Here is a 23,388-nt window from a genome sequence, read left to right on the forward strand (position 1 = left end):
ACTGGCATTCTATAAATCTTTCTTCTACTGTTTTGTTTCCTTTCACGCAAATCTTCTTGCTAAAAAATAAAAAATAAAAAATAAATAAAAAATAGGTCTAGCCACTTAGTACTACAATCTAGTCGTATTCATCTTCACTTGTAAGTGAGATGTCTTAAGTTCAATTCTCGCCAAAGGTGAATTTGAACCATATTATTACTAACTCATTGTGAGGCTAAGCCCCCTAGTGCAGATAATATCATTTGTTAAAAAAAAAAAAAAAGTTTTATTTCATCTTTGATCAGTAAAACAGCCATGCAGATTAATCTATTGATTTGTAAAATTTGTTTCCATACATTTTTCTAGAATACCATGTGCGCATAATGTCTGATATTTCAAACTTTTTACCATCTTTCAATGGTTAAGTTCTTTTAAGCTCAAGTGTTTTTATCTGATACTATTTCGTCCTTTACTTTTGCCATTGTGGATGCACCAAATTCATCTAAAAAGTTTGCAGCTCAAGTCAAGAAGTTGGTGCTTTGCGGACATCAGCATGTACATTCTTCTTTATTTGCTAAATATGTTTATATCAAGCTAATTTTCCTCCAAAACTAATACTTTTCTGTATAATTGTCTTCTGACACTTACCTTACACATTTTTCAGATAGTTGGATGTAAACTCTATGCAACAGTTGATCTAGATAAGGCGAGGGCCAGGCGGACGCAAATGATAAATGATCCTGTCACGTCTCGGCCCGGGGCGGATCACTTCCCGGGCCTGCTCCACCACCGTAGCACGATTTTGTCTTCTTTGGGCTTACCATTCCCTCACGGTTTTGTTTTTGGGAACTCACGAGCAACTTCCTAGTGGGTCACCCATCATGGGATTGCTCTAGCCCTCTTCTCGCTTAACTTTGGAGTTCCCATGGAACCCAAAGCCAGTGAGCTCCCAAAAGGCCTCGTGCTAGGTAGGGATGGGAATATACATTTAAGGATCACTCCCCTGGGCGATGTAGAATGTCACAATCCACCCCCCTTGGGGGCTCGACATCCTCGTCGGCACTCACACGACCAGGGTTAGGCTCTAATACCAAATTGTCACATCCCGGCCCGGGGCGGATCACTTCCCTAGGCCCGCTCCACCAACGTAGCACAATATTGTCCGCTTTGGGCTTACCATTCCCTCACGGTTTTGTTTTTGGGAACTCACGAGCAACTTCCCAGTGGGTCACCCATCATGGGATTGCTCTAGCCCTCTTCTCGCTTAACTTCGGAGTTCCCATGGAACCCGAAGCCAGTGAGCTCCCAAAAGGCCTCGTGCTAGGTAAGGATGGGAATATACATTTAAGGATCACTCCCCTGGGCGATGTGGTATGTCACAGATCCAAACAATCCGCAATGGGGGGAAATTTCACATCTACTGTGCCCACATCTCACACATTATATTCACTGTCAAAGATGATGATCTCATTGAGGCAACCCTAATTGGAAGAGTCTATATACTTGTTGAGGAGATAATCAAGGGTTTTGTGGTTGACAGATGGGTTGAAATTTTAGATGAAGGTTACAATCCAATCCACGGTAATTCTAAAATTCATGTCAAATTATAGTTTTCTGGTGTTGCAGAAGATTTTTAGTGGTCCCTGACTCCCTTGGGATTAGAAACCCTAAGTATGAAGGTGTTCCTCGAACATTTTTGAATCAAAGGCAGGGTTGTAGGGTTACCCTGTACCAAGATTCAGATGTCGCAGACGAATTTAATCCTCATATTCCTATGCCCCTATGAGGATTATATGAGCCCTAGAGATGTTGGGAGGACATCTTTGATGCAATCACTAATGTAAGGCAATTTGTTTACCGATGCGTTACGAATGTGACACATAAATTAAACCCTATTTGTGACAATTGTAGTAATGATGTAAGTAGGGATCGTTCTAACCGGGGATTAACTAAGGGTGCTAAACACTTGACTCAAATAAATAAAACTAATCTTTAAACACTTAATTCACTTAACGAAAACTCAAAATAAGTCCACAAGACTCCAAATACTTAAAAACACAAAACAAGATAGATTAAGACTAAACAAAATATGGGGGGATTGAGGTTTTGACGAAATTAAACTAAAATGCACAGATTGTAATTAAGGGCAAAATGTAAATATGATTGTCATGAAAATATGGATGAATGCTAGCTAGAAGGTTCTTCTCCACACATGTTACACTTGCATACAAGATGATTTTCGGTTGGTCTTTCGATGAATTATGAAACCCAACACCCCGGGTTAATTAGGTCCGCTTAAATTAACCATCAAGTTTTCCTTAAGTTAATGAATTGGATGATTGCATGCGACAACCCAAAGCATTCCCCACAAGTTCCCTACATGAATTGCATAATAGAGATACAAGCAAGAATCATTAAGCATCATGAAAACTATAAGTGTTGACGAGGCATTCGTTACTATGAATTGCATGAAACTTATGCCAAGAATTTACTTAACGCGATTGTTTATAAGCAACCTCCACTACTTGTGAATATAAGTTCATAACTATTAGGTGAAACTCACTTATATTCTAGCGTCATATTCATGCATGAAAATTAAGCGTGCACTCTCAATAAACATACATAAATAGGTTATCAATTAAACAGTTAAACAAATTGAATCCACAACTCATGAAATTCCAACCAAAGGTAATCAATTCATATTGCAAGCGTAAACATGGTTTCGAATCACCCCCTAGCTATGGGGGGTTTAGTTCCTCATACGTACACAACAAAGATACGTAAATTTAATCATTGAAATCAAGGAAAAGAAAACACCTAAAAATTCCAACAACTCAAACTTGAATTGTGTGAACGTTTAGGCCCTTCTCCTCCTCTTTGTTGCGGCACAAGGTCTAAGGATAGTGTTTTGGATTGGTGTTTGTATGGAGGAATGGTTGGATAGTGTTTTGAAGGGTTGGGGAGTGGTGGAAATAGAAGAGAAGAATGCTGGAAATGGAATGGTGTGCATGGCTTTGATGTTTTCAGGATGTGTTTGTGTTGTGTTGTGTATAAATGGAGGTGTGGAATGGAGTGGGGAATGAATGACAATTGAATCATGTTTTGTGGCTGCAATGGATGCTTATTTATAGGTGGATGAATGATTAAAAGAGGGAATATGACAGCTAGGAGAGAATGTGGCTGCCATCATGAAGAGTGAAGCTGGAAATGCAAAGGGGAAAGCTGGAAAGGCAAAGGTTATGCACGGCAAAGGGTGTTTTGGTGCTTGAAATGCATGTGTTTGCATGTGAATTAAAACTAAAGTGAATGATGATGAATGTATGTGGATTAAAGAGTGAATGGTGGCTGCAATAATGAAATGGAATGGCTGGAAATGCAAGGGGAATGCATGTGGAATGACAGCTAGGTTGCTTGGTGGAAAGCTGGAATTTCAAGGGGGGTGCACGGCAAGCTTTGTTTTGGGTGATGGGTGCATGTATTGGCTGATTTATTTGTTGGGAATGCATGTGAAAAACAGCTAGGGTGAATGATTGAGGTGGGAATGGAAGAATGTGGCTGCAATGATGAATACATGTGGCTGAAATGAAAGGGAAATGCAATTGCAACACACGGCAAGGGATGTGTTGGTGTGTGTATGGGAATTTCTGGTTCTAAGGCTTTGTTTGATTGGGCTAGGCCCTTTGTTTTATGTCCTAAAGTGCATATAAGGCTTCAATTTCGTCCAACACTTTGGCTCCAAGCATAAGCTATCCATTCTAAGCCCAATTTTGCTCCAAAATGCTCCAAATTGCACCTTTTTTCTTCCTTAGCCATATGAACCTAGAAACACACGAAAATGGCATAAAGGATTAAAATAACTAAAGAAACACAACGTAAATGCATGAGAACAAGCCAATTAAGTCGCATAAATATGCTCCTATCAAATTCCCCCACACTTAGCTTTTGCTAGTCCTCGAGCAAAACAAACAAACTAAACAAAACGAAACAACACAAACAAAAGACAATCTAAACCTTCCAACGTTGCCTCCGGGATTTCCAATGCACATGACATGTTAAAATTCGTTATCTCCACAGATTTTAGTCATCTTCACACTTAAGTACATTCTTACTCATAGTCACCACATACTAGTTCACAATTAGGCATTTAAAACCATATTTTGAATGTAGTAACATGCTTTTAGAGAATTTGCTCAATTCCTTACAAGATATGCACTCAATTTTCACTCAGATTTTCTAACTACACACCCTAATCTAGTCATATGTGAGAAGATTGATGTAAACATGAAAACGAACACTCACATATATGTATCACAAAGAAAGCAATTTCTGGAGTTAATAAGCATGTTTAGATATGAGATCTCATGAATGGAATGCTACTACTTAGACGCGAGAACCAGTGACACCATATGCTCATACCAAGTTCAAACTCCACAAATTGAAACACATAACACTCAAGATTGAAGTCACGGGTTGTAATGGGGCTTGGGGCGTGTGGATAACCAAGAAGGGATATGGAAAACAAAGGTTCTTAAAGAAATAGTGAGCAAAGCACTTGAATCAACTTAGAATTCACTTTTGAATGAAAACTCAACTTTTGAACAAGAAGGGAGAATTTAGACAATTTAGGGCCAGAATTGGTGTTTTGGACCCTTTCTTCAATCACTCATTCTTTCATTTTTTTCAAGCTCTTTTTTTTCTTTCTTTCTTTCTTTTCTTTTCTGTTTTTCTTTTCTTTTGAATCTCAAAACATACATAAACACTTAAGAACAAACATTCTCTCCCCCACACTCATTTTCTTTCATAATGTAACTCAAAAGGAATTCATTTAAGTCATGCTCACTATCTTTTAAGAACAAGGGTGTGGACTGTCCTAAACTAGGCTAGGTGAGGATAGTGTGGGTTAACAAAGAATGTAAGCTTAACAAGGTTCAATGGGGTTAACTTAAACATATAATGAAGTAGGATACACGGCAATTTGCCTTTGGTGGTGGTCACTACACAACTTCTTCTTGAATATGTGTTATGCAAATCAATAACATGCTTTGAATGAAATGGGCATAAGTTCTAGCATTTGGAACTATATGATGAAACGCCTTCCAAGTAGTAACCAAGCAAAGAATAATGAGATCATGCAACGACTTTAGAAACAATAATGCACAGATTTTAACTCTCCAAATAACGTTTAGGCTCAAGTCTCACAAGGTTGTAGCGTTTGTTTGAGTTTCTTCCTTCAAGCATGTTACAAGAACTAATTTTTTTGTTTTTAGGATTGCATGTGAAGTCATACATTATAACCATAACCAAGCATATACCAAGAGTATATCAAACTTTTCTCCATGTTTGTAACTCTTTCTTAACAGTCATGCAATTAAAAACCAAATCCTCATCATTGTGTTGGAAAGTATCCTCAGACACAAACACACAAAAATGACTCAAAACACTCTTTTTAGGCTTTTCAAAACATGTTTTTCAAATTTTTATGTGATTTTCGGAGTTATAAAACAAAACACACTAAAACACTCCAAATCAGCTTAAAAACATTTTAAAACAGCAAGGAACAACACTTGCAGTTATGGGTGATAAAATCCAACGAATTTGCATCAACATACTTAGTTAACCCCCCCCCCCACACTTCAATCAAACATTATCCTCAATGTTTTAAGCTAAAACCCACACTTAAACACAAGCAAACACAAAAACAGCAACTAAACTCATTAAACAGGACAGAATGTAAATAACAAAGAGAAGAGGTTTAGGGACGCAAATCTGGTTATGGAGTGTAGATTCCTTCTTCTCCTTGGTGATTGCATTGAGGCTTGATCTTTAGTTTGACTGGAAGATTTGCTGGTTTCTTCCAATCGTTGATTCTCCACAGGCTACTCTTGAACTGGGCTGGAGGATTCTGACACATGGCAGGCAAGCACGAGGTGGAGGTGATGACCTGTTTCTTTGTTCAATCTTTCCAATTTGTATTGAAGAGGGTAGATCGGAAGACTGACTCCAAGTGTCGGCTGATTGCTCTCTTTCACTTTGCCATGCGAGTAATAACAAGGACAAAGGAAAGGACAGGGAAAGAGCATGATATGAGATACCTTTGCTTTCGCCCTTGATGATATGAGATACTTTTGCTTTTGAAGAAGCAGCGAATGAATCAGCACATATATTTGTTGCGCTTGTCTCCACATGCTTCGATCCACCGTTTCCTCTTGCCTCATCTGTACTCCAGGCATCTGGTATCTTCTTTGGGGGATACATCAATGGTTGAATATGTGTTCTCAAGGGAAGAAGAAAACTGAGCATGTTTGAGAGGTGTGGTTGCAGCGACATTCTCGGCCGAGAAGGAAAGTCATGCGTTTTTGGGTGTATGCCTTGCCATGAATGTTGATGTATATAGGAAGTGTAATGGCAAGTAGTAGTGCAGATGCGGCAATGACCTCCGCGCGTCTTCAACTTTGTCAGAGAGCTTTTGACAAAGTTGCACGCGTTTTCTGAAAAGCCGGGATTTTGACTTTGTCACCCACGCTTGTCGGCAAAAGTGTGTAGCTGCATTCTCGGCTTCCACGCGTCTTCAACTTTGTCAGAGAGCTTTTGACAAAGTTGCACGCTTTATCTGAAAAGCCGGGATTTCGTCTAAAGAGTTGGCGAACTTTACGCAGGAAAATCCGGCTTTGACGAGTGGTGTCTCTTCAATTCTTAATCGGTGATTGTGTCACCTCTCCTTTTATAGAGGTGATCGATCACCTCTAACATGCACACTTTGAATATTGCCCATCCGTGAAAATCGTCTCCGGCCCTTTAAGATTTTACTTCATCCAACCCTTCTCTTTTCACTTCTTGAAAAATGGCTAACCCGTCTAACCCATCTAACATTTGCTTAGATTTGAGTCTTAGCAGTGATCCGGTCGCGCCGCGTCAGGGTAAGGTATGGTGCCCGTCTTTCTTATCTTCTAATGGTCCTCTTACAGGTGAAGACTCTGTGATGACGGATGCAACAACAGCTACGATAGTAGCTCAGAACCTCCTCACTCCTAAAGATAGTCAGCTGCTTTTAGGACGGTCCGATGAGTTGGCCATTCAAGAGTCCTTAGCTCTCAGTGTTCAGTGCGCGGGCTCTGTGTCCAACATGGGTCAGCGCCTACTTGCTCGATCCCGTCAGGTTGAATCATTGATGGCAGAGGTGGAAAATCTCAAGCAAGAGATCAAACAGCTTAAGCACGAGAATAGAAGTTTGCACGTGCTTGCAAATAATTATTCGACAGGCATGAAGAGGAAGCTTGATGAGATGCAAGAATCTCAAGGTCGAATTCAAAGTGACCGTCAAAGGCTTGCGGCTTTCTTCCAGAGGCACCTTTTTCCTGCGTCATCTAGCGTTCCACCAAGTATTGGGGCCTCGAATGATCTATCTTCGGTGCCTCCCGCTCCTATGCCTCCCGCTCCGATGCCGCCTCTTGCTCCGATGCCTCCCGCTCCTAGAGTTTTGCCACGTAGTGGGGCTTCACGTAAACAACCCTTGTGAAGGCTCCATCTTTCTCTTTCTTTGTTTTTTTTTTTTTCGCACTTGTAATTTCTCGAAAATCAATGAACATGCTTTGTTTTATTCAGTGTATTGGGTTGCCTCCCAAGTAGCGCTTTCTTTTACGTCTTGCACCCGGACGAGACCTTCTTTTCTCACTTAGGACCCACAGCATGCAATGGGATCTCCTCCACAACATGCTCAACAAAGTTCTCGTAGTAGGGTTTCAACCTATGGCCATTCACCTTGAATTCTTGTCCAGTTTTCAAACTTTGTATTTGGACTGCACCATGCACAAAAACATTAGTGATAACAAATGGACCAACCCACTTAGAACGTAACTTACCGGGGAATAATCGAAGACGAGAATTGAATAACAACACTTTTTGCCCGATTGAGAAGGTTTTGCCTCTAATCATCTTGTCATGGATGGCCTTGGTCTTCTCCTTGTAAATCCGAGCATTCTCATACGCTTCATGCCTAATCTCTTCAAGCTCGCTCAATTGTAGCTTCCTATGGTTTCCAGCCGCGTCCACATCCATATTGAAGGTCTTGACCGCCCAATGTGCCTTGTGCTCAAGCTCTACGGGTAGATGGCACGGTTTGCCATAGACTAGCCGAAATGGGGACATACCAATGGGTGTTTTGTAAGCCGTTCGATAGGCCCACAGTGCATCCTCCAAGCGCAAGCTCCAATCTTTTCTATTCGGCCCAACGATCTTTTCCAGGATTTGCTTGATTTCTCGATTTGAAACTTCGGCTTGGCCACTGGTTTGGGGGTGATAAGGTGTGGAAACCTTATGCATCACATTGTACTTCTTGAGCAACGCCACAATGGTGCGGTTGCAAAAATGAGTCCCACCATCGCTTATGAGCACTCAAGGCATCCCAAATCTAGAGAAAATGTTAGATTTTACAAAATCTGCAACAACTCTAGAATCGTTAGTTCGGGTAGCTTTAGCTTCCACCCACTTTGACACATAATCAACGGCAAGTAAAATGTACGTAAAACCAAAAGACATAGGAAACGGACCCATAAAATCAATACCCCAAACATCAAAGATTTCAACAAGAAGGATTGGGGTTTGCGGCATTTGGTCTCTTTGGCCTATACTTTCGATCTTTTGACATCTATCACATGTTAAGCAAAAAGCCCTAGCATCTCTAAACAATGTAGGCCAATAAAAACCACTTTCAAGAACCTTAAACGATGTGCGTTGTGTGCCAAAGTGTCCACCACATGCATATGTATGGCAAAAACTCAAAATGGAATTAAATTCAGATTCATGAACACAACGACGCACAATCTGATCCAGGCATATTTTCCACAAATAAGGGTCATCCCAAACATAAAAACGTGCATCTTTTTTTAATTTATCACGTTGAGCCTTGCTTAAAGTGTTAGGAACTTGCTTAGACACCAAAAAATTAACTAAATCAGCATACCAATGGTTACTTACCTCAACGGACAGAAGTTGTTCATCCGAAAACGTTTCTAAAATGGGAAGGTCCTCTTCTTCACGCACCATTCTACTTAGGTGGTCAGCCACCACGTTTTCACATCCCTTCTTGTCCCTAATTTCAATGTCGAATTCTTGAAGTAAGAGCATCCAACGAATGAGCCGCGGTTTAGCCTCCTTTTTAGTGAATAAGTACCTAAGAGCTGCATGGTCAGAAAATACAATCACTTTAGTGCCAAGTAAATATGAACGAAACTTATCTAAAGCAAACACAACGGCAAGAAGTTCTTTTTCCGTGGTAGAATAGTTTAGTTGAGCATCATTCAAGGTCCTAGAAGCATAGTAGATGGCGTGGGATTGCTTATTCTTCCTTTGACCCAAAACAGCCCCTATTGCATAATCGGATGCATCACACATGAGCTCGAAAGGCAACGTCCAATCAGGTGGAAGGATGATAGGTGTCGTGGTAAGCTTGTTCTTGAGAAGCTTGAATGCCTTCTCACACTCCTCGTTGAACTCAAACGTCACTTCTTTTTGTAGGAGACGGCATAAGGGCTGTGCAATCTTGGAGAAATCCTTGATAAATCGCCTATAGAATCCTGCATGGCCAAGGAAAGAACAAACCTCTCTAACCGAAGTAGGAGAGGGTAAGTAACGTACAAGATCTATTTTAGACTTATCAACTTCAATTCCTTTTTCAGAGATGATATGACCCAAAACTATGCCTTGTTTAACCATAAAATGACATTTTTCCCAATTTAAAACAAGGTTAGTTTCCACGCATCTTTTCAAGATTAAAGTAAGATTATGCAAGCAATCATCAAATGAGTCCCCAAAGACACTAAAATCATCCATAAATACTTCAATTATCTTTTCAACATACTCAGAGAATATACTTACCAAGCATCGTTGAAAAATGGCTGGTGCATTGCATAAACCAAATGGCATACGACGATATGCAAAAGTACCAAATGGACAAGTAAAGGTGGTCTTTTCTTGATCATCTGGCGCTATGACAATTTGATTATATCCCGAATAACCATCAAGAAAGCAATAAAAAGAATGACCGGCTAACCTTTCAAGCATTTGATCAATGAATGGCAAAGGGAAGTGATCTTTCCTTGTTGCGGCGTTTAGCTTCCTGTAATCAATACAAACACGCCAACCGGTCACAACACGAGTGGGTATAAGCTCTTGTTCTTCATTCTTCACCACCGTGACTCCGGACTTCTTTGGAACAACCTGCACAGGTGACACCCAACGACTATCAGAAATAGGATATATAACACCACAATCAAGCAATTTTATAACCTCCTTTTTCACTATTTCCAACATGGGTGGATTAAGGCAACGTTGAGCTTCACGAGATGGCTTGGCTCCCTCCTCCAAAAGGATGCGATGCATGCACGTGGTGGGACTAATGCCTTTGATATCCGCCAAGGTCCATCCAATGGTAGATTTGTGCTCCTTTAACATCCTTATCAACTTGTCTTCTTCTTGGGCCGTGAGTGAGCTTGATATGATGACGGGTAGTGTTTGATCTTCTCCCAAGAAAACATACTTCAAGTGACTAGGTAAAAGTTTTAACTCAAGTGTAGGTGGCTGCACAATTGATGGAAGTAACTTGTTAGTCAAAACCGAATCCAAAATTGAGAGTGGAGACTTACCAGAGTGTGAGGGCAATGACTCGAGGGCAGCAACCATTTCAATCACTTCACCACAAGCGGGCACGGCAATATGGTCAGATTGCATGTCGTGGGTTGCAAGAATTCCCCCACCCTCATTTCTTGCTCCTATGTTGTGCACTAAGGCTACATCGAGTGCATCTTTGTTCATTTGATCCAAATGCACCTGTGCCAACAAATCCACAATGTCAATAGCAAAACAAGAATGGTCCTCAATTGGATATTTAATGGTTTCAGAAAGATTAAAATTAATAATGTCCCCATCAAACTCCAAGGTTAATGTTCCCGTAAACACGTCTATCTTTGTTCTCGCTGTTTTCATGAATGGACGGCCTAGCAAGATTGGTAATGATGTGGAATGGGGTGAATCCTCCATGTCAAGCACGTAGAAATCCGCTGGAAAAATCAAGTTACCAACCTGCACCAAAACATCTTCCAAAACACCCTTTGGATATGCATTAGAACGATCGGCTAATTGAATTATCACACCATCATTTTTAAGCTCACCTAAGTTCATAGATGCATAAATAGAGTATGGCATAACATTAATCGAAGCCCCTAAGTCTAACATGCATTGTTCAAACTTAGTATTACCAATAACACACGGAATTGTAAAACTACCCGGATCTTTGCATTTAGGGGGTAATTTCCTTTGTAACACAGCAGAGACATTTTCACTTACTTGAACTACCTCTTTGTTCGAAATCCTTCTCCTTGTTGTACAAAGTTCTTTTAAAAACTTAGCATACCTCGGGACTTGCTTAATCGCATCAAGAAGCGGGATATTGACTTGAACTTTCCGAAAGGTCTCTAGAATGTCCTTCTTGGCTTCTTCCTTCTTTGATTGCCTAAACCTGCCAGGAAAGGGCACATTTAGTGGAATAGAACTAGAAAAAGTCGAATTGGGACTTACCTTGGTGGTTTGGGACGGTTTAGGAGGACTAGACGAGTTCGGCAAGGTCTGGTCATCCTTGGCCGTGGGCTTTGCTCCCTATGCTTCTTCTTGCAGCAATTTGTCATCCTATCTTGACTTGATTTGGATGTATTTGAGTCCGTTCTAACCTGTTTACCACTTCTCAACATGATGGCCTTAGCGGTTTCAAATCCTCCCTTTGGGTTCATAACGGTTGAACTAGGCAATCTGCCTTGTTCTCTAATTTGCCCCATAAATTCGTCAATTTGACCCATTTGCTTCTCCAAATTGTCCACCCTCCTTTCTTGGATTTGCCTCTCTTTGTTTTGAGTTTGGACTTCCTGCGTCAAAGTCGTAAGTAATTGAAAAATCTTATCATTATTACTTGAATTACCTACATTGCTTTGGGCAGGTTGTGCTTGGGCTTGTGGTGGTGCCAACGGCTTTTGATAGAAACCCGGGGGTTGTCGGTATCCACTTTGTTGGGCAGGTTGTTGTGCATCTCTCCATCTGAAATTTGGGTGGTCTCTCCAACCCGGATTGTATGTATTTGAGTATGGATCATTTCTTTGCTGATTTTGGCCTTGATAACCTATGGCATTGGCGCTTTCCCATCCTCCATTCTCGATGAGTTGTGGGCACGTCTCAAAAGCATGTCCTTAGATAGAACACACCCTGCATACCATTGGTCCTTGAATCTTCATTCCCTCGGCCAACTGGGAAACAATAGAAGTAAGGTTAGCTAATTGGGATTGAATTTCGGGCATAGAACTTACCTCATTCACTTGTGGCCGTGGGGGGTCTCTTTGTCCAACACCTTCGTATTGTTGTGCATTATGTGCTCGGTTGGCAATTAGAACTTTTGCAGCCCCCAGAGTTTTATCCACCAATGCACCTCCTGCCGAGGCATCAAGCATTTGGCGTTCCATGGGAAGGAGTCCTTCGTAGAAGTATTGAATGAGTAGCTCCTCCTTCATTTGATGCTGTGGACAAGAAGCAACAACTGATTTAAAACGTTCATAATAAGAAGGAAATGATTCACCTTGATTTTGTTGGATGCCACTAATCCGTTTCCTCAAGAGAATGATTCTTGAAGTTGGGAAAAACTTCTCCAAGAAAGCTCTTTTCATACTATCCCAAGATGTAACCGTTCCGGGTGCTAATTCGTAAAGCCAATCCTTCGTTTTTTCCAAAAGTGAGAATGGAAAAGCCTTCATCATCAGAATGTTCCCGTCGACATTTATGGGTGTCATGCTCGAACAAACAACCTCGAACTCCTTGAGATGCTTGTTGGGATCTTCCATGGAAAGCCCATGGTATTTCGGAATGTGGTGCAACAAGCTTGACTTCAACTCGAATTCATCGGTCTTGCCTTGGGCAGTCGCGGGGTATTGAATGCATAATGGTGCGGCATTGGCCAAACCTGAGGCAGAAAGCTCCTTGATGGTTCGATTGTCCGCTACCATGGTTGGTACTTCCTCTTCAAACTTTGTCGTGGCCTCCTCTTCAACCTCAACTTCTTGCTTTTCTACTTCAGGTTCGGGACTAGGAGGATTAGACTCTTGCAATTTCTTTTTCCTTCTCAGAGTCCTCTCGAAATCGCCGTCAAAGTCGGAGATATGCTCACGAACAGGTTGTGAGCTACGGGTCATAAACTAGTACCTACACACAAGAGTAAACAAGATAAGTAACCCACTTAATAGACTCGGCACAAGTAAGAAAATAAGTTGCCACACACGGCACAAAAACAAAACACATACATACGGTGCAAAATTTTAAAACAAAACAGAAACCAAACAATTTAAACAAGACTCCAGACAAGGGATTAGCAACTTTGCTAATCCCCGGCAACGGCGCCAAAATTTGATGCGTTACGAATGTGACACATAAATTAAACCCTATTTGTGACAATTGTAGTAATGATGTAAGTAGGGATCGTTCTAACCGGGGATTAACTAGGGGTGCTAAACACTTGACTCAAATAAATAAAACTAATCTTTAAACACTTAATTCACTTAACGAAAACTCAAAATAAGTCCACAAGACTCCAAATACTTAAAAACACAAAATAAGATAGATTAAGACTAAACAAAGTATGGGGGGATTGAGGTTTTGACGAAATTAAACTAAAATGCACAGATTGTAATTAAGGGTAAAATGTAAATATGATTGTGATGAAAATATGGATGAATGCTAGCTAGAAGGTTCTTCTCCACACATGTTACACTTGCATACAAGATGATTTTCGGTTGGTCCTTCAATGAATTATGAAACTCAACACCCCGGGTTAATTAGGTCCGCTTAAATTAACCGTCAAGTTTTCCTTAAGTTAATGAATTGGATGATTGCATGCGACAACCCAAAGCATTCCCCACAAGTTCCCTACATGAATTGCATAATAGAGATACAAGCAAGAATCATTAAGCATCATGAAAACTATAAGTGTTGACGAGGCATTCGTTACTATGAATTGCATGAAACTTATGCCAAGAATTTACTTAACGCGATTGTTTATAAGCAACCTCCACTACTTGTGAATATAAGTTCATAACTATTAGGTGAAACTCACTTATATTCTAGCGTCATATTCATGCATGAAAATTAAGCGTGCACTCTCAATAAACATACATAAATAGGTTATTAATTAAACAGTTAAACAAATTGAATCCACAACTCATGAAATTCCAACCAAAGGTAATCAATTCATATTGCAAGCGTAAACATGGTTTCGAATCACCCCCTAGCTATGGGGGGTTTAGTTCCTCATACGTACACAACAAAGATACGTAAATTTAATCATTGAAATCAAGGAAAAGAAAACACCTAAAAATTCGAACAACTCAAACTTGAATTGTATGAACGTTTAGGCCCTTCTCCTCCTCTTTGTTACGGCACAAGGTCTAAGGATAGTGTTTTGGATTGGTGTTTGTATGGAGGAATGGTTGGATAGTGTTTTGGAGGGTTGGGGAGTGGTGGAAATAGAAGAGAAGAATGCTGGAAATGGAATGGTGTGCATGGCTTTGATGTTTTCAGGATGTGTTTGTGTTGTGTTGTGTATGAATGGAGGTGTGGAATGGAGTGGGGAATGAATGACAATTGAATCATGTTTTGTGGCTGCAATGGATGCTTATTTATAGGTGGATGAATGATTAAAAGAGGGAATATGACAGCTAGGAGAGAATGTGGCTGCCATCATGAAGAGTGAAGCTGGAAATGCAAAGGGGAAAGCTGGAAAGGCAAAGGTTATGCACGGCAAAGGGTGTTTTGGTGCTTGAAATGCATGTGTTTGCATGTGAATTAAAACTAGAGTGAATGATGATGAATGTATGTGGATTAAAGAGTGAATGGTGGCTGCAATAATGAAATGGAATGGCTGGAAATGCAAGGGGAATGCATGTGGAATGACAGCTAGGTTGCTTGGTGGAAAGCTGGAATTTCAAGGGGGGGTGCACGGCAAGCTTTGTTTTGGGTGATGGGTGCATGTGTTGGCTGATTTATTTGTTGGGAATGCATGTGAAAAACAGCTAGAGTGAATTATTAAGGTGGGAATGGAAGAATGTGGCTGCAATGATGAATACATGTGGCTGAAATGAAAGGGAAATGCAATTGCAACACACGGCAAGGGATGTGTTGGTGTATGTATGGGAATTTCTGGTTCTAAGGCTTTGTTTGATTGGGCTAGGCCCTTTGTTTTATGTCCTAAAGTGCATACAAGGCTTCAATTCCGTCCAACACTTTGGCTCCAAGCATAAGCTATCCATTCTAAGCCCAATTTTGCTCCAAAATGCTCCAAATTGCACCTTTTTGCTTCCTTAGCCATATGAACCTAGAAACACACGAAAATGGCATAAAGGACTAAAATAACTAAAGAAACACAACGTAAATGCATGAGAACAAGCCAATTAAGTCGCATAAATATGCTCCTATCATTTACATAACTGGCTGGTCTGTGTACACTGAAACAACGTTGATAAGGGACCCGAGAAGGCGAAAAGATGACATTACACTAGGGCAGCTTCTTAAGAGGAAGGCTAATGAGGGTGTTTTGGTTTTGGTGCTTGTTTGGGATGACAGGACTTCTGTTGAAGAGATAAAGAAGGATGGTTTGATGACAACTCATGATTAAGAAACAGAAGAATATTTTCGAAACACAAAAGTGCGTTGCTTCTTATGCCCTCGAAACCCTGATGAAGGGAAAAATGAGATTGTCACAATGTTTACTCACCATCAGAAAACAGTTGTGGTGGACAATGAGATATCCGGCGGAGGATCACAAAGGAGGATTGTGAGCTTTATCACAGGCATTGATCTTTTTGATGGAAGATATGATACTAAAAAAATCCCTTGTTTGCAACACTAGGCACAATCCACCAGAATAATTTCCACCAGCCCAACTTTCCAGGCTCTTTAATTAGGAAAAGCGGTCCAAGGGAGCCATGGCATGATATTCATTGCAAATTGGAAGGTCCGGTTGCTCGAGATATCTTGTACAACTTTAAACAGAGGTGGAAAAAATAGGTTGGAGAAATGTTCTTAATTCCACTAGGAAAACTTGAAGAAATCACGGTTCAGCCTTTACAAAATATGTTTTCGAATGGCAACAAATCATGGAACGTTCAACTGTTCAAATTGATTTTGCTTTCCTGAAAAGCCTCTTGAAGCAACAAAAATGGGACTTGTGAGTGGGAAGAATAACATCATCAACCGAAGCATTTAGAACGCGTATATCTATGTTATCCGGCGACCCACAAACTTCATTTACATTGAGAATCAGTATTTCCTTGGCAGCTTATTTGGGAGACATTAGAGATAAGGATATTAATGTTCTTATAATGAAGGAGCTTTCGGTGAAGATTTTAGCAAATCGAAGTAGGAAAGAGATTCATCGTCTACATTGTTGTCCTAAAGTGGCCAGAAGGTATACCTGAGAGTGCTTCTGTTCGAGCTATATTGGATTGGCAAAGGAGGACAGTGGAGATGATGTACACTGACATCTCTGAGGCCCTTCAAAGAAAGGCCTCAAATGTAAACCCTAAGGATTATCTCAATTCTTCTGCCTTGGCAACCTGAAGATGGAGATGGATGATGATTATAAACCTCTTGAGACTCCAGAGCCAGACACCGATTACAAAAGAAGTCAACAGGCCCGACGTTTCATGATTTTACATGCATTAAAAAATGATGATAGGTAAACAGACTCATAAATTTAAAGTTAACATTAATACTAGCATGTCAGAATGTGCAGTCCTAATTCACAGTCTAATAACATAATATGTTAGATATACTATACCAGACTATCAGCCATGTTCGAGTGCAATTTGACGAATATTCTCTAACATGTTTTTTTTTTTTTCCTTTCAGTTGGTGATGAATACATAATCATTGGGTCTGCAACACATAAAACAAAGGTCAATGGATGGGGCAAGGGACTCTGAGATTGCTATAGGAGCATTCCAACTTAACCATTTAGCTTCCACAATCCCAACCAAGGGCCAGATTTATGCTTTCAGACTAGCACTCTAGTATGAGCACCTCGAAGTGGATGACAACACCTTCTGGGATCTAGAATCTTTGGAATGCATTCGACGTGTATACCAGATTGCAGAAAAGAACTGGGAATTTTACTCGAGCGACACTTGTTATCAAGACCTTCCAGGTCATCTTCTCCACTACCCCATTAAGGTAAGCAAGAATAGAGCTCTAACAACACTGCCGGGCTTTGAATATTTCCCCAATACCAAGGCTAGAGTTTTCAGCACCAAATCCAAGTACATTCATCCAATCCTCACCGCCTAGTTGTTGTGTTTACTTAGAAAGTCTAGTTTGTGGTTGAATAATTTGAATGTAAAACCTAGCTACAATCACTCACAATATTAGTTCCTAATGTGTACATAAACATATGCAGATATTATCCAAATAAAAGTTTAATGTCCATCAACTATCATACTGCATTGCGTCTCTTAACAAAGTCCAAAGCGTCCATTAATTTTTCAGTTCTTCCTAGCCAATAATGCAAATGCAGGGGACAATCAGCCATAAAAGTGATCCTTTTATTAGGCAATAGAGTACATGGTGTATGCTCATGAGGGAGAAATTCTTGATTGCGGTTGCAAGAACACATTAACGAGGGATGGCATGTTGTCCCGGTCATACCTTAGAATTTCTCCATATGACCTCACCAAAAAAGACATTACGGCAGTAGCTGTTTGCTATCACCTAATAGTTTTAAAACTGATACATCTAAAAAGAGTTTTTTCGTGTTATATACAGAATTGTAGATTAGTTGGTACCCTTTTTTTCGCCTCATCCACTTCAATCCATAAAGTCAATATTCTGATTCATCCAAATCAAATCAAATCTCAGAATGTTAAGGAAGACTAAATGTGTAGATAAAATTTTATAAACTAAATGATACGGAAGTTGCTGATTAAATTATTACTTAAGTGTTGATTAACATGCTTCTTTCTTATTAGACATATTATTTACAAATTTAGTCTACCTAACGTTACTTATACATGTATATATGTGTGTGTATTTTTTTTGGGTAACCATAAAAATAATAATTATACATTTTCTACACGAGACCCACAAACAAATGGGGAGTGAGGTGGCAATTAAATAATTGAGTTCTTTTTACCCAAATCCAATTACAATTAACAAAAGTTATCTAACCATGTACCTCAACAAGAAAATGATTTAAAATGATGCTAATTGAATGATGATAACATGATTGATGGATTCCGTCACACTAGAATGGACCCCTCCAACACCAACACCTTCTTAAAATTTCATACAAATGGTTATAACCCACAAGAAGGAAATGTAACAAAACAACCCAAAAAAGCAAATAAGTTTTCTTGACAAGCAAACCAAAAACAATAGTTAGGTAAGGACTTCATAGATACTGATCAGCGGTTCACGACTAATGATTATAGATATAATCCTCAAATTACATATTATTATCACATAAACAATGCGATGTTTTGTAATTCTATTATACACCACGACAGTTCAATACAATTAACTATAAAAACATTCATTATATATTGTATTTTATTTTATCAAATTTTCAACGTTCCATTTTTACATGATTCAACAAATTAATCTCTCCAAATTTAAACAGCAAAAAGTGGTTGTACCCGTTGGTTTTGCCTCCCACCTCCCAATAAATAAACTAATAATCACAAAACACACAAAAAAGGTGTTGAGAAAATAAAACAGCAAGAAGGAAAGAGGAGAGAAGGGGGGAAGGAGTTGAAGAACAAAAAAAGTGTGCCCCTTAGGTTGAATCAGAAGCCAACCAGAGGGCCATCTGTTTCATGAAGGAGAGAAGAACCTGACCTATACCCAATTTCAAATCCAACCATGCCATCCTTCAGGTTCATTATTATTAAATTAAATTAAAAAGTGCAGAATTAAAATTTTGTTTTTTTAAAAAAAAAAAAAAAAACAAAGTGATCGGAATCATTTTCCTTTTTTTTTATTTTAATGTATTTTTTTTCCCTGGGAATCAATCAGAAACATGAATCTTAGTGATTGCATATGAATTTTGCTAAATTAAATTGTGGATTAATTCAAATTAAATTGCTCCGAAAAAACAGCTGTAATTGTATGAGATTATGCAGGATCGTGAGGTTTGTCTTTCTCCTTCATGGATTTAGGGTTTTGGTGGGCAAGTTTGAGCTTGGCCACTTGTAGATATCTTCCCTCTTGGGGCTCTGCCATTTTCACATGCATGGGGTGAGTTTCTTTTTCTTTAAGTTAATTTTTTTCTCAAAAAGTTGTGGGTTCTTTTTGTTTCCTGAGAAAATTAAGGGAAATGAAGAAAAATTTGAAAACTTGAATCGTTGTAAGAAACAAAGGGAAGAATAAAAAAAGTGAGACTCCACATGTCATGAGATTTTGTCTTTCCAAGTATTGAGACTCTAGAAATTGAAATCTAAGCTGAAATTGGATATGCAACTCGTCGGTGTAGTAAAATTGATTTTGCTCTTTTTGGGATGTTGACATCACAGGAAAAAAAGAAGATTTAAAAGTGGATATTTGGTGTTTTTAATTTGTTTTTCCCCATGCTTTCTGGATGACTAAACGAGGGCTTCATGTTTCTTCTGTAGCTCAAGCTTGTTCCTTTAACTTTGTTTTAGAATCTTGATACTTTGGTTTACTTGTTCGTTAAGCGATTTTGAGAGTGAATGAACATGAAACATGTTTTTAGCTTTTTATTTGGCATTCTTTGCTTCAAGCCTTGGGCATTTGGTAGTTATATTCTTCGGTTTCCCTTCGCATGGAGTTCTGTAGGAAATATGTATTCTAGGTGTTGTTTTTGGTCTCAGACAGCGAGATGCTTTGAGAAGAAATTGTGCTGTTCATTTTTTGTGTTTTCCAGTGCTTGCTTTCGAGCTTTTGTGGTTGTAGTTATGGAGAAAATCCATAGGAAATGCAAGGCTCTTTTCAGAGTAAGGGAAGCAATTTCGTTCTTTTTCATACATAAACAATTTATTTGTAATGAATTTCTACTCCGGGGAATGGTAGTGCCTTGTTCTTGTTATAAGAGTTTTTCACAATTGGGTTGTCAGTACTGTCTGTGAAGTGTGGTGTTTGTTGAACTTGGATCTGGTGGCGTGAGTTTGAGTGGCTAAGTTATTTTCTCATGTGTGAGTTTAACTCATAGGCTTTATTTGTTGCAATGGTTGAATTCGGTATCATTGCGTTGATATTTTCGCCTGTGGATAATGACAGGGCTTAATTCATGCATGGCAGTGTATTTCCATTATTGTTGAATGTTTCTTATGGGACATTGCCTCATTATTTTCTACCTGCATTTATTGCTTTTCTTATGCAGACTATGATTTAACTTTGACAGCAATTCAAACCTTTTTTGTGAGAATGCATGTTTAGGAGCTTGCATCATTTGTTCTTGTAAGGTTCTGTCTAGTTTACTCGAAAAAGAAAGCTGATTTGATTATAGGTGGAAGTTTCATTAAGTTGAAGATTGTACAGTTCTAAATCATGGGGAAATGTATGCATTTGCGTTTTTATCGTTTCCTTATTTTATCTGTTTCTGGGGTGTGGGGACTTAGAGAGATCCCAAAGAATTTTTGTATGCTGATTATATAAGCCCGTGTTTATTAATTTTCAATTTTCTTTATTTGTTACGGTTTGTCTTAAAATTTTTGTATCGCCACTCAAGTTGATAGTTGTAGCAATAATCATTTTTTGTGGTTACTTCAACGGTCAACCTAATTTGTAACAGAGCAGAGGCTGTCTTGGATGCTGTAGCCAACCCCGACTACTTATTCCTGTCGACGAGCCATCAAACGGACTGAGAATTCAAGGTCAATCAGTGAGAAAAAATAGCATATCAGAGGATTTCTGGAGCACTAGCACAGTTGAAATGGAGAACAATGGAATCCAGTTTCAGAAAAGCATCTCATCAATTAGCACTTCAAACCCCCTTGATTCCCACGGTACTTCTGGCAGCACAAGCAGTGCACCTGAATTTGTAAATCATGGCAAGTTCTCTCTCTGTCTCTTTCTCTTCAGTGTGCTTTTTGTGGGCACACCATGTTGACTGATATCCATGCACATTTTCTTTTATCTTCAACAACAAAAGAGAAGACAACGGTGGATATTTACGAAAGTTTGATCCACATAACCATTTTATTTTATTTTTTGTCATCATTGCTTTGATTGATTTTAGTGCTTTCTTTGCGAAAAATAGAAGTTTAGCCTTGTGTTGATGCTGCCATATTATCAAATCTGTAATATTTTAGACCAGCAAAGTGTAAGCAATGAATCAAAGGTTTTGCAGTGCTTTTCTGGAACTATGTGGCTTTACTATTGTCTGGAATCGTTTTATTGTTTTACAGTGCCTCTAAATCGAATTGTTCTGTCAAACTAAACTTTTAACATTGAAAATTTAAATGGATTCAGGTCTTTTACTCTGGAACCAGACGAGGAATCTGTGGCTTGCAAATAAACAGCCTCAACGCCAGACACAACTTCGAGAACCCAGAATAAGGTGAATTTTTTATTGCATGTGATACCAGAAGCATTTGAATTGATGTAGGGACATAATTATACAAGCATCATTTTCCCTGCACCTCTCGCTGATATTTCATTAAATCATCTCCGAACTGGTCAACCTTAACACTTAAAAGTGTAAGCCAACACTTCAAAGCATGTAGAAATATGTGCCCTGATTTACCAACTTCACCACTTACTCAACTTCACCTGATTTTAACTTCTCTCTTGTTTGCACCCTGGATTGTAATGCAGTTTTCCCCTACGCAATTATTTGTTCCTTGTGGTTGAATTATCAAATTTTTCGCTGATGATCGGTTACTGTGTTTTGTAGTTGGAACGCCACTTACGAGAGCTTACTCAGTACCAACAAGCCTTTTCGCCAGCCGATCCCTCTTCCTGTAAGTTGACATGGCTCCACACTTTTTTCCTCTATTGCTACTCCACCGCAACATTGTCATTCTGACTATTTCTTAAATTAAAAAAACAGGAAATGATCGATTTTCTCGTCGATATTTGGGAGCAAGATGGTTTGTATGATTGACCAAGAAAACCCAAAAAAAAAACACTTTCTTCTCTTCCTTTTTGCCCAGCTTTGTAATTTACATAAATACTGATGGTTTGCTTAATTATCAATTGCTACTTTACAATACTTTCTCTGCTGTTGTTTTTGGGAGCTGTTATTAGTGCTTCAAAATAGTTGTTCTGCGGTTTCCTATTTTGGTGTGCTAATAATAATTTTCTTGTGTTTTCGGCAAAAAACAAAACCCAGAGACTGAGACTAGTGTTATATATAGGAATTTGATACCAATAACACCAGTGCTACACTGATGTGAGTTCATATATTTAACTTATGAATATAATATTGGTGTCAAACTCAAATTTTCCAATTCATATTAAGAGTGTAATTTTTATACGACTTGAATATATTGATATCACACTCACTCATAACTTAATGCAATTTTTCCATAACATCAAAACCTTTGAAAGCCAAGGATCACTTTGCCAAACACGAAATGTGGAGTCCCTTTTTCCTTTTTATTTTTATTAGGAAAAGACTTGGCACCTCAATGATTGAGGATGAACTCCTTCGCAAGATATCTTTTGCAGTGATGATCTTATAGAGTGATTTATAATATAAATAGTTTTAATCATAAACATGAACTTCGTGGATGGGGCACAAAGTATCTCTTTATTATAGGCGGTATAAATCTAGAGATGATATTGTTTGAGCTCAGAACAGTGAGTTGAAAAATAAACTTTATTCACTAGGATAATCCATCAAAAAGAAAAAAGTATAAACTATTATGTACCGACTGAATCGATGATTATTCACGATTCCATAATTGAATCAATTACATAATCCCCCACTAAGAATCTTTTTTGGTGGATCGTATTATAACAAATTTTTTGGAAGTTTTTAGGAAATATCTTAAAATTTTATTTAAAGTATTGTGTCAATTTAAAAATGCATCAATTAGGCAAATCCAACAAGAACAAGGCAGCTTGACCAGAAAAATAAAATAAGAACAAGACAAATGGACAATGTTAAACTTTGATCATATGATGCACTGAAGACTTATATTTAATGAATTTTTTTTTTTCTTTCTAAAATCCATAAATCATGATTTTTTAAGTGTCGACTTCTTAATATAGTTGAGTCGAATCGAACAAAATCGAAATTAAACCTAACCATCAAAGATGAGACACTTAAGATGATGACAAAAGAAAGGAGAAAAAAAGGTACTAGCCATCTTAATTGGACCCAAGTCAAACAAATTGGAGGACTTCGGATTAATGTGATTGATATTTGAG

The 23,388-nt window shown here is 38.8% G+C and overlaps 1 protein-coding gene and 1 pseudogene across 8 annotated transcripts; both read left to right on the forward strand.

The window, feature by feature from the left end:
* The first annotated feature begins 294 nt into the window (after positions 1–294).
* On the forward strand, positions 295–17,346 carry LOC103965583 (annotated as a pseudogene).
* Positions 17,347–18,735: 1,389 nt separating this feature from the next.
* Positions 18,736–22,225, forward strand: LOC103965574. Of its 8 annotated transcripts, none has more exons than XM_048580477.1 (6): positions 18,737–18,929; positions 19,152–19,290; positions 20,809–21,062; positions 21,484–21,571; positions 21,908–21,974; positions 22,064–22,225. In XM_048580477.1, exons 2-6 carry the CDS (start codon positions 19,202–19,204, stop codon positions 22,115–22,117), a joined length of 552 nt encoding a protein of 183 aa, XP_048436434.1. In that variant the 5' UTR covers positions 18,737–18,929; positions 19,152–19,201; the 3' UTR covers positions 22,118–22,225. The 8 variants fall into 8 exon arrangements, with proteins under 8 accessions (XP_048436437.1, XP_048436434.1, XP_048436435.1 ...); XM_048580478.1 differs by having other exon boundaries at positions 19,176–19,290; positions 20,804–21,062; XM_048580476.1 differs by having other exon boundaries at positions 19,176–19,290.
* The last annotated feature ends 1,163 nt before the right edge of the window (positions 22,226–23,388 follow it).

This window comes from the organism of the source record quoted next, unplaced genomic scaffold (assembly GCF_019419815.1).
Source record: "Pyrus x bretschneideri cultivar Hongxiangsu unplaced genomic scaffold, Pyrus_bretschneideri_v1 Contig15, whole genome shotgun sequence".
Taxonomy (NCBI): domain Eukaryota; kingdom Viridiplantae; phylum Streptophyta; class Magnoliopsida; order Rosales; family Rosaceae; genus Pyrus; species Pyrus x bretschneideri.

What these genes read in the sequence shown, in the direction of transcription:
- LOC103965574 (XM_048580475.1), top strand. Translation starts at nt 19,743, where the DNA reads ATGAACATGAAACATGTTTTTAGCTTTTTATTTGGCATTCTTTGCTTC. An exon ending in AATGCAAGGCTCTTTTCAGA is followed by an intron (nt 20,007 to 20,803) that starts GTAAGGGAAGCA and finishes AATTTGTAACAG; the next exon opens with AGCAGAGGCTGTCTTGGATG. An exon ending in GCCAGCCGATCCCTCTTCCT is followed by an intron (nt 21,975 to 22,063) that starts GTAAGTTGACAT and finishes TTAAAAAAACAG; the next exon opens with GAAATGATCGATTTTCTCGT.